General features: G+C 27.7%; 1 protein-coding gene and 1 long non-coding RNA gene across 2 annotated transcripts; one reads left to right on the forward strand and one right to left on the reverse strand.

The window, feature by feature from the left end:
* Positions 1-1,200: 1,200 nt before the first annotated feature.
* LOC119584385 (mucolipin-3-like) lies at positions 1,201-7,159 on the reverse strand (the record flags this gene model as incomplete). The annotated part of the gene is given in 5 exon segments (XM_037932964.1): positions 1,201-5,560; positions 5,699-5,844; positions 6,013-6,219; positions 6,453-6,575; positions 7,046-7,159. Coding segments are annotated over 5 exon segments (633 nt in total), but the record flags the coding sequence as incomplete, so codon positions are not given.
* Positions 7,160-11,538: 4,379 nt separating this feature from the next.
* On the forward strand, positions 11,539-12,590 carry LOC119584386. Its single transcript, XR_005229807.1, has 3 exons — positions 11,539-11,746; positions 12,214-12,336; positions 12,566-12,590. It is a non-coding gene; the product is annotated as an uncharacterized LOC119584386 (long non-coding RNA).
* The last annotated feature ends 915 nt before the right edge of the window (positions 12,591-13,505 follow it).

Below are 13,505 nucleotides of genomic sequence, written 5' to 3' on the forward strand. Positions count from 1 at the left end.
ATTATATATATAATATATATATTATATATATATTATTTATATATCTATTAATATATATATATTATTATATATATATATATTATATATATATATATACTATCTATATTTATATATTATATTTTATCTATATCTATATTCTCTATATCTATATCTATATTCTATATTTATATATCTCTATATATTAATATCTTATATTCTCTATATCTATATTTATTATATATTATATATATATATAATCTATTATTATATATCTATAGTATCATTATATATATATCTTATTATATTATATTTAATATCTATATATATATTATATATATTTATAGTATATTTATATATCTATATATATTATATATCTCTATTATTATATATATATATTATATATCTATATCTTATATATCTCCTATTCTCTATTCTATCTCTATATTATTCATATATATATTATATATATTATATATTTATATTTTATATCTACTATAATATTCTTCTATATATTATATATATATATATATATATTATATTTATATATATCTATTCTATCTATATTATATATCTATATCTATATCTATATATATATATATCTCTATATCTATATCTATATATTCTTATTATATATATATATATCTATTATATTCTATTATCTACTATATTATCTAATTATATATATATATCATCTATCTTTACTATATACATCTATATACTCTATATAGTCTCTATTCTATATTATATCTCTCTATACTTATATATATTATCATATATTATATCTATATATTCTATATATCTATATATTTATATATATATATTTATATATTATATATATATAAAATATCTATATATTTCTATATATACTATATATCTATATCTTATCTATCATTCTTCTCTATCTATCTCTATATTATATTCTATATATATCTATTTATCATATATCTCTATCTATATCTCATCTTATATATATATATATATCTATCTATATCTCTATTCTATATTATCTATATATCTATTTATATTCATTATTCTCTATCTATCTCTATATATTACCTTATTATATATATAGTATCATAATCTCTATATATATATATATATATATCTAATTAAATCTCTATATATATATATATATATATATAACAGTACGTACATATACAGAAATACACGTATAGAGGGGATAATACTAATACATAAAATTAATTAAAAAATCAAACCGGATTTATTTCTTCACTTTATTTAGAAATGGAGTAATACACTCTCTATATTTTCAGACATGCATTGGTATATGTAATTATATGTAATACGTTTTCTTGTCACACACAAACCGTTTCTTCCTCTTCATTCAGCAATTTATTCCACAGATTTTCTTCAATTGCTACACAATAAAATAAAACCTTTAAATAATGATTAAACAGGAGGAATGGACGAGCAGCATATAATGGTGAATGAAAAAGAAAATATAAATAAAAGATAATAAATAAAATTAATTCTGAAATATTAAATTCAGTTTGGGAAAGAAATTAATATAAATGTCTGTCTCTCTTTTTATGAATGAATGCATTTTAAGAAATCAGCTAAAGGAAGGAAATTCATTTAATGAAATGATTCTTTTTTATGAACAAAAAGTCTTTTAAGGAGAGACACTACAAGAAATTTACAGAGAAGGAAAAGGGATAAAATGGAGAAATAAAAATAAAAAAATGTCAAGAACAAGAAGTCCCAAGTAATATTTCCAGAAAAATAAAAATAATCCATCGCTGGGAAGACCCATGTTCTTGATTCTATGAAAAATTAAAAATTAAAGAAACAAAAATACATTTTAATCACATCAGATATGCTCCAGATCTCTCATATTGTTTGAAATGATTAAACAGGAAGCCATCCTCAAAATACTGACTTTGACATTCAGTAATTACAGGAATGTATTTCACAGGAATATTTACAAATGAATATACAACATGGCAAGCACAAGGTAAAGTATTATGACTGCTTTAGTGTAGGCTATAATCTCTCTTACTTATCGACTCCTATGCTATCCTATCAGTTATGATGATGATGATGATGATGATGATGTGAATGAATCTGTAACATGAAGATTTATCATGAATATTTTCCAAGTTACTGGAATGAGTAAAGTATAAGTTTGGTCTAAAACAGGTAAGTAAAATAGTTCATCTATAGAAACAATAGTATTACTGAAGATAAAAAAAATAATGCAAAAATCTGGTGTTTAGATTCTATAAAATATATTTCCAAAAGCACCGATACTTATATTGTTGAAACAGGATTAAAATAATGAGCCTAATGATTACAGGAAATGTCACAGCTGAACAGCTCTGTATTGAAAATATGTAAATATATGAATGTTTACATTTGATTAAAAATTAATTACCATTTTAGTCTCCAGAAATTGGTCTTCTGAAAAAATATACAATAAATACATAAATAAAAAACATGATATCCATAATAATCTTGCAGGAATGTTAATAATATAAAACTACGAACTTCAGACAAAGATCACTAACTTTAGCACAAAAATATCTGTAATTTTTTTTTTTTTTTTAGCTTACAAGGCTTTTCCATGACATGTCATTCAAGCTTCTTCATTTCCATTTCATTTTATTCTTTCAAGACTTATAAAGATTTTCTATGCCTAAAAAAATAGTCATAATTTTCCTTTTTTTCTCTTACACAAAGAAGTATATATCATATAATCAACTAAACATTTTTTGACCCCCTGCCACCAGTGACGACATGCCACACATGCCTGTTTATTTATTGTCTTTACACATACATGGCTCCACAAGTACTTAGTCACCAAGGATTCAATTACTAGTCTTACCTGTTTATCCTTTGCTTTGATTTTTTTTTCTTTCTTTTTGTGGCTATCAGTATTGTTAGTAATTATAAGAATCATAGCATCAATAAAATAATGCATCCATATCAGTACCATAAAAAAACAAAAGAAAACTATAAGGGAAAGTAGGCTTTGTAGAGTCATCTATGTGTAACTTTTCACAAAACAAAACTACAGTAAGCATTATAATGTTCCTGGTGACAATAGGTTAAACTATATCCGTCTTCTGCATTGGTTCATTGTTTACAAAGATGGATACCATATCATATAAAAATATTTCATTTATGTTATTTGTCCACTGTTCTGTGTTTTTTTGCCCTTTCCTGTCCATACACCTGCTGTCTAATACTTTATAGTTTGCTTCCTACTGGTAGCAATGACATGAACAAAATTGTTCCTTTATATATTAGGTAATACTATCATTTCTGGATATCACAAAGATCCAGTTTCACAAATGCTATATACTATTCAGGAAATCAAATAAGTTACTTAACTTTTTTTTTTATTTGCATTTGGGTTGTCATATCATTATAAAACAGATCCTGTTATTTTTACAATGAATATAACAAAATAATGAAAAGAAAAATACAGTGAACATAAAATACCTTTAGTTTAATACCTGGTACATGTACACATTGGCATGCATTTATGCGTCAACTCTATACAGCCTCTCAGTAGTGTCCTAATGCATGCAAATATTTACAAACATATTATTCAATGACATGAAATATACAAATGATACAGATATATATAAATGAGATAAAAATAAGTGGTTGACTCACACTTGGGTGAACATAAACATTTACACACAATAGAAGTGTAATATTAATTAATAAAATCAAGAAACTAACAAGACCTGAGCATTATCCCGTTACCAACAATTCCTAAATCGTAGACTAACATGTTTTAAATTATTTTTTCTTACCATATTTATTTCCATTTTCCAATTCATAAAAACGAACTTCTACAAGATATATAAAATGTCAGCCACATGCAGCAGTTTCAATTTGTGACTAATATATCACAATATGTATACAGCAGTTACTTGAAAATCACATGGGGTAAAATACACCAATGGATGGCATAGTCATAGCATGGGAAAAATAGTTTAAGTATTCAATTACTAACAATGCAAAAGCTTTACTTTGGCCAAATGACAGATATTCCAGATGCATCTCAAGGAAAATATGGCTATATACCAAAAGCCATACATGATTACAGAAAGAGAAAAGAAACACCATAAAGCCACCCTAATACAAATGCATTTCCTAATGAGATAAAATTCAAAACTCCAGATTCAGAGACACAGCATCGAGGAGCTGTTTGTCATATGGTCCTTGGCATGACAGTCATATACAGATAGAAAGCTAATTGTGGAAACACTTTATGCCTGTCATCTAATTTGATAACCTATTGCTCTTACTGCAAAGCACTCAAAACTGTGGAAGTAAAAAAGTACAAAATACTCTTTCAAACATCTTCATAAACTTTTTTTAAATGTTCAGTGACTGGTAAATGTGATGGCATACTAATAACTGCAGTATGTACTAGTTAACAGACTGCATCAAAGCTGGTTGTCTTTTCCACTCTATTATGGAGACTAGTGTCTTTATTAGTGCAAAGTACAGAAATTTGGAGCCATGTCAAAACTTCTACTTTTTTTCCTCTTTTTCAACCCTTCATATGAAGCACAATTGTCAAATCATCAAATCAAATTCTATAAATCAGAGACTTAATTCCAACCCTAAAAAAGAAGAGAGAAAAGAGAGAGAAAAAGAAGACATAGGCTAGTCTAAGGATGCCTTAGAAGAAAAAAGAGGAACATACTAGCCAATACTTAATGTAAAAAATCACAGAAAACAATAAACAAAAGAAAAAAAATCTTGACTAAAATACCATTAAATATAACGAAAGGAACTCAATGCTGCCAATGAGGATTACAATAAAGGTTTCCAATCAAGATTCATTGCCTGAAAGGGACACTTAAAGAAAAACAATCAGAGATAAATAGGATTAGAAATCCCATAACTATTGGCTTGTGTAATGACTGGCAGTAAACTAGTATTTAAGACTGTAAAAGTAATAACACAGTTGCTTATAAGGATGAGATGAGAAAATTGGAATGGGTATATTTACTCCATTATTTTTTTGGTGGGGAAAGGGGGAGGAGAGGTAAATATATCATATAGTAGATACAATGAATATAACTGTGAGAAACGAAGCTAATACAGTCAGGAAAGTTATATAAAAATAATAACATGTAAACAATATGGTATTTCAGTGGAGCAATTGCAAGTATTTACAACAGGAGGTCAGCGCATCACCCCAGATGCATCATCACAGTGCAAATTAAAAATATATCGAGTAATGGTGGCAGTAATAGTAGTCGTAGTAAAATTATATCAATTATAATATGAGTATGAAAATGGAATGGAAGCAGAGATAAAAGGGCACAGGGGAGGAAGGGGTTAGGAGGGAATAGGAAAAGGTGTGGAGAAAATAAGGGGGAAGGGAAGTTATGCAGGAGAGAGAGGTGGCAGAAAGGGGGAGAGGAGGACAAGGATAAACATGTGCCTCCTGAAATCTCATTTGGTGTGAATCACAACAAAGATTGTAGAGAACATGGCTTGGTACTGTAAGCACATGCATGGCTAGCAAGTAGTTGCAAACACCTTTGTCTACGTGATTAGAGGCTCATACTCCTGGGTATCACTTCTTCTTCTGTGTGGGGTTAAAAAACATGAGAAAAATAATAAGGATGATGATAGTAATCACAATAGTAATAATAACACATATACATATTATATGCACATACTTTTAAATCATGTCTACAACTCTGCAAAGCTAGCCAATACTTACTCATGTCCACAGCAACAGAACGAGTTGATGACATCATGGATAGTGCGGTCACCATCGTCATGGAAGACACCACTGGTGGGCTCTTCTGTGCACTCATTCACAAACACCATTAGATCCGACTCAGGAAAGCCGTCGTCATAGTATTTCTGGGAGAGAGTGATAAATGGAAAAAGGGAAAATAAGAGAATGAAAATGAATATAAATACAAACCAAACATTTTTTAAAAACACATAGCAAAGTGCAAATTTGTAAAAAAAAAAATACAAACAAAAAAACTAGTAAATCCAGAATATAAAATGGATTAATTCTCTCACCTTAATTGTTTCATAAGCATCCATAATGATTGCAATGAAGAGAGAGAGAATAACATAGATGAAGAGAGAGATGAACGAGTACAGGTAGATGCGTGAGAACCACCACACGACGGGGTCCTTGCCTGACGTCGATGAGAAAGTCGCAAACATATCATCCCCATTGATGAGCGAGTACAGACACTCCATTGTCGATGAGAACGAGCGGAACTGTGTCGAATAGGGAAAGTGTGAGAGTATGGACTAACAGAGACAGGGGGAGAAGTAGAAAGGTGGGAGGAGGAGATACTGGGAGCTTAGGAACATGGTCTTCAAATTTCCTAAACAAGAGAAAAACATATCACATTTTTCAAATATATATGAAACATTATGTGGAAAAATTGTTACACACATTAATCAAACAATCTATATAATACTCCAAAAGAAAAGCCATAACCACTCACCTTAAGATGGTAGGGTCCAAGCACAAGCCAGCCACAGAGGCAGTAGCCAGCAAACACCATCAGGATGCATATGGAGTATCGCAGCACGTTTGGGAAGCACTTCTTGAGGGTCAAAATCAGCACCTGGGGAGGGGGAGGGGGGAGGGGGTATTTCACAGTAAGACATACTTGCAGTGTTGAGAATTACGTTACTCTTTTTTCATTTGAATATTTTGAAGAATTAATAATAATTGACATATGTGGTCAATTTCTTTTATTTAAACCTACAATGACAGTACCAGAAATTTCTGGGTATCACTCATTCCAGTGAATTCTGGCAACCGTCTAGCCTGTAGGCCGGGGAGTCCGCTGCATATAGCAGAACTTCCCGATCGACTCACTTTAGCGAGTCGTGACGTCTATAGCTATAACTATCATGAGGAGTTGTTTTTTCATGACAGTTATAAGGCATGCCTAGCTATAAGAGATCAAGCTTGTTTACTGATAGGGTATTTCAATACCTCAGGCAATAACATTTTCTAATACTCTAACAAAAGTTGTAAAAAACAAGTCTCCCCCCACACAACAACAGAAGGAAATAAAATCCTCCTTACATTGTAAGTCTCAAAAAAGCCAAGGTAGCGCAGGCAGCCGAACCAGACGAGCAGGTTACCCAGTCCGAGGAAGAGGGAGCAGATGTTCCACGTGTCCAGGAACCCTTCGTAACTCTGCAGGGTAAACGGCAGAGAGAAAAGGATACACAATAATTTAGGTGATAAAAAAAAGAAAAAAAGAAATTACTATACTTCTGAGTACCATTATCTATAAAAAAAAAAAAAAATTTGACTTGTTGCCTCTATTTGAACATTTCTATTTTCATAAAATAACAATACATTTATTATATGCAGCCACTTCCCTTAAATTAATTAAATGCATTTATGGCAAAACAATATATCACAGAATAACATAACATAATAAAATGAAATCTATATATCTGATTATTCATATGAATCAATCTACACACATATTTATGAATATAAATTTATAGGAATATAAATGGGAAATTTATATATATATATATATATATAAACGGGGAGATCAAGCAAGGAAACTTTAAAGCCTTTGAAAAGCAAACTCCATTCCAACATTTATCATCCCTTACATAAAAGAGAAAAACACCATAATCATTGCCAAGAATAAATAATCCCACATTTTCATTCATAAGAGAATGTCTTCAATTAGTTTCCATTAATCTACTAACAACAATAGCAAGGTGTAATATGAGTCTGACTAAGAATTCACCTTAAGTCCTAATCAAGGGACTTAATCATTGATGTTTACACTACTTTTTAAAGAAATCATAGCCATTAACAGGCAATGAATTATAATAAGAACAATAATAAGGAATATAATAGAACCACAACAGTAAGAAATGTGCAAACTGCAAAAGAAATAGAAAGAGATATATAAGGAAACAGAAAACTAGGAAAAATAAATATGCAAATAAACAAAAACTGCCAGATCACATTAGTCTCTCTTCTCCTACATTTCTTGCAATCTTATTTATTTACCTTTATCACATTTTTGAATGTAAGACAAGCACAACAAATTGGAATGTATGTACATCCATACATCCATACACACACACTGACACGCACATGCACAATGACACGCACACCCACCCATGCACACACACCCACCCACCCATGCACACACACACACACACACCCATACACACACACACACACCACACACACACAACACACACACACACACACACACACACACACACACACACCACACACACACACACACACACTCATATTAGTGTAAATACAAGTTTCATGAGTATTCATGTATGCATATGATCACACTAAAGACTGAAATGCATGAACACATATTGACATGTCCCTACCCTCACATTATGTGTGTGTGTATATATATTATATAGTATATATTATATAATATTATATATATTTATATATATTATATATATATATATATATAAAATTCATATCTATATCTATATATCTATATATATTATGTAATCTATTATATCTATGTATATGTGTATATATATTGTATATATATATATATATATATATATTATATATTTAAAATATGAATTATATAATATAATATAATATATATATTATATATATATATATGTGTGTATAATAATATATTATATATATTATTATATATATATATATATATATATGTGTTATATATATATATATATATATATATTATTATCTATATAAAATATATATGTGTATATATATTAGATATTATATATATATATAAAATATATGTGTATATATATAATATATATATATATATATATATATATATAGGGTATTATAATATAATAAAAAGATAAGATATAAATATAGAATAATATATAGGGAAATATTATGGATATATATTATATAGATATAATATATATAGTTATGAGTAGATAAAATGATATATATATATATAAAATTTTATATAAATATATAGTGTTATATAATTTTAATATATATAATTAGTATATAATATAGTATATATAATAATATGGATATAAAATATATATTTTATATATATATATATAAAATATTATATATATATATTTTTATATATATATAATTATATATATTATATTATATTATATATTTGGTGTATATAATATATATATCTATATATATATATATTATATATTATATATATATATATTTTTATATATATACTAATATATATATATATATAAATATATATAATATATATGGGTTTTTATTATATATATATTATATTATATATTAATATATATATATAAATATATTTTATTATATATATTTTAAATGTGATATAATTATTTATTTATTATAATATATATAATTAAAATTTATATATATATATTTAATATTTCATATAATATATATATAAATATTATATATAAAAATATATAAAAAATAATATTAAATATATATATATTATTATATATATATATATATTAAATTAATTTAAAATATATTATTTTAAATTTTTTAAAAAAAATAAATAAAATAATATATAAAAAATAAATATATATAAAATATATATATATATATATATATATATTAAAAATATATATAAAAATTAAAATATAAAATATATAATAAAAAAAAATATAATATAATTTTAAATAATAGAATAATTTTAAAATATTTAATATATATATATATTATTATATTTAAAATATTATATATATATATTATATATATAAAATATATATATATATATATTATATAATTTAAATATATATAATATATATAATAATATCCCAAAATTTTATATAATAAATTATTTTTATATATATATAAAAGAAAATATATATAATATAATAAAAAATATATAAAGTATATATATAAATAAATTTTTAATATTTATATTATATATTATTTATAAATAATAAAAAAATATATAAATATATATATACAACATATATATATATAATTTTAAAATTTTAAAAAATATTTTTATTTTTTTTATATATATCACATATATAAAATATAATATATATATTAAATTTTAGGGAAATTTTTTAAACCATATATATTTAATATTTTTTTTATATATATTATCATATATAATAATAATATAAAATATAAACTAAAAAATTATATAATATTTTATATTTCTATATAATAATAAATTTTATATATAATATTATATATAAAATATATTATAAATATATAATTTTATATATAATAATAATTAAATTATAATATTATTAAAATATATATATATTTATTAAAAAAAATATATATATAAAAAAATATAAAATTTTATATATTAATATATATAATAACATATATTTTTTTTAAATAAAAATATATATATAATTAAATATTTTATATATTTAAAATATATATAAAATAATTTTAATATATATATATATATTATATATATATATATACACACACACATAATGTGAGGGTAGGGACATGTCCATATGTGTTCATGCATTTCAGTCTTTAGTGTGATCATATGCATACATGAATACTCATGAAACTTGTATTTACACTAATGAGTGTGTGTGTGTTGTGTGTGTCGTGTGTGTGTGTGTGTGTGTGTGTGTGTGTGTGTGTGGTGTGTGTGTGTGTGTGTGTGTGTGTGTATGAGCATGCGTGGGTGTGTGTGTGTGTGCATGGGTGGGTGTGTGTGTGCATGGGTGGGTGTGCGTGTCATTGTGCATGTGCGTGTCAGTGTGTGTGTATGGATGTATGGATGTACATACATTCCAATTTGTTGTGCTTGTCTTACATTCAAAAATGTGATAAAGGTAAATAAATAAGATTGCAAGAAATGTAGGAGAAGAGAGACTAATGTGATCTGGCAGTTTTTGTTTATTTGTATATTTATTTTTCCTAGTTTTCTGTTTCCTTATATATCTCTTTCTATTTCTTTGCAGTTTGCACATTTCTTACTGTTGTGGTTCTATTATATTCCTTATTATTGTTCTTATTATTATTCATTGCCTGTTAATGGCTCTGATTTCTTTAAAAAGTAGTGTAAACATCAATGATTAAGTCCCTTGATTAGGACTTAAGGTGAATTCTTAGTCAGACTCATATTACACCTTGCTATTGTTGTTAGTAGATTAATGGAAACTAATTGAAGACATTCTCTTATGAATGAAAATGTGGGATTATTTATTCTTGGCAATGATTATGGTGTTTTTCTCTTTTATGTAAGGGATGATAAATGTTGGAATGGAGTTTGCTTTTCAAAGGCTTTAAAGTTTCCTTGCTTGATCTCCCCGTTTATATATATATATATATATATATATATATATATATATATATATATATATATATATATATATATATATATATATAAATTTCCCATTTATATTCCTATAAATTTATATTCATAAATATGTGTGTAGATTGATTCATATGAATAATCAGATATATAGATTTCATTTTATTATGTTATGTTATTCTGTGATATATTGTTTTGCCATAAATGCATTTTATTAATTTAAGAGAAGTGGCTGCATATAATAAATATATTGTTATTTTAAGAAAATAGAAATGTTCAAATAGAGGCAACAAGTAAAAATTTTTTTTTTTTTTTATAGATAATGGTACTCAGAAGTATAGTAATTTCTTTTTTTCTTTTTTTTATCACCTAAATTATTGTGTATCCTTTTCTCTCTGCCGTTTACCCTGCAGAGTTACGAAGGGTTCCTGGACACGTGGAACATCTGCTCCCTCTTCCTCGGACTGGGTAACCTGCTCGTCTGGTTCGGCTGCCTGCGCTACCTTGGCTTTTTTGAGACTTACAATGTAAGGAGGATTTTATTTCCTTCTCTTTTTGTGTGGGGGAGACTTGTTTTTTACAACTTTTGTTAGAGTATTAGAAAATGTTATGCCTGAGGTATTGAAATACCCTATCAGTAAACAAGCTTGATCTCTTATAGCTAGGCATGCCTTATAACTGTCATGAAAAAACAACTCCTCATGATAGTTATAGCTATAGACGTCACGACTCGCTAAAGTGAGTCGATCGGGAAGTTCTGCTATATGCAGCGGACTCCCCGGCCTACAGGCTAGACGGTTGCCAGAATTCACTGGAATGAGTGATACCCAGAAATTTCTGGTACTGTCATTGTAGGTTTAAATAAAAGAAATTGACCACATATGTCAATTATTATTAATTCTTCAAAATATTCAAATGAAAAAAGAGTAACGTAATTCTCAACACTGCAAGTATGTCTTACTGTGAAATACCCCCTCCCCCTCCCCCTCCCCAGGTGCTGATTTTGACCCTCAAGAAGTGCTTCCCAAACGTGCTGCGATACTCCATATGCATCCTGATGGTGTTTGCTGGCTACTGCCTCTGTGGCTGGCTTGTGCTTGGACCCTACCATCTTAAGGTGAGTGGTTATGGGCTTTTCTTTGGAGTTTATATAGATTGTTTGATTAATGTGTTGTAACAATTTTTCCACATAATGTTTCATATATATTGAAAAATGTGATATGTTTTTCTCTTGTTTAGGAAATTGAAGACCATGTTCCTAAGCCCCCAGTATCTCCTCCTCCCACCTTTCTACTTCTCCCCCTGTCTGTTAGTCCATACTCTCACACTTTCCCTATTCGACACAGTTCCGCTCGTTTCCATCGACAATGGAGTGTCGTACTCGCCTCATCAATGGGGATGATATGTTTGCGATTTCTCATCGACGTCAGGCAAGGACCCCGTGTGTGGTGGTTCCACATCTACCTGTACTCGGTCATCTCTCTCTTCATCTATGTTTTTCTCTCTCTCTTCATTGCAATCATTATGGATGCTTATGAAACAATTAAGGTGAGAGAATTAATCCATTTTATATTCTGGATTTTCTAGTTTTTTTGTTTGTATTTTTTTTTTTACAAATTTGCACTTTGCTATGTGTTTTTAAAAATGTTTGGTTTGTATTTATATTCATTTTCATTCTCTTATTTCCCTTTTTCCAAATTTTTCACTCTCTCCCAGAAATACTATGACGACGGCTTCCTGAGTCGGATCTAATGGGTTTGTGAATGAGTGCACAGAAGAGCCACCAGTGGTGTCTTCCATGACGATGGTGACCGCACTATCCATGATGTCATCAACTCGTTCTGTGTGGGACTGAGTTAAGTATTGGCAGCTTTGCAGAGTGTAGACATATTTAAAAGTATGTGCATATAATATGTATATGTTTTTTTACTATTGTGATACTTCATACCCTTTTTATTTTTCTCAAAAGTTTTTTAACCACAAGAAGAGATAATGATACCCAGGAGTATGAGCCTCTAATCACGTGACAAAGTGTTTGCAACTAATTCTATTTCCTGCATGTGTTTAACTACCAAGCAGTCTCTACCCAAACTTGTTGGTGATTCACACCCAAAAGAGATTTCAGGAGGCACTGTTTATCCTTGTCTCTCTCCCCTTTCTGCCACCTCTCTCTCTGCATATTCCTTCCCCTATTTCCCACACCTTTTTCCTATTCCCCTCCAAACCCCTTTTCCCCCCCTGGCCCTTTTATCTTGCTTCCAAATTCCATTTCTACCATATTATAAT

This window comes from Penaeus monodon, chromosome 18, assembly GCF_015228065.2.
Source record: "Penaeus monodon isolate SGIC_2016 chromosome 18, NSTDA_Pmon_1, whole genome shotgun sequence".
NCBI lineage: Eukaryota > Metazoa > Arthropoda > Malacostraca > Decapoda > Penaeidae > Penaeus > Penaeus monodon.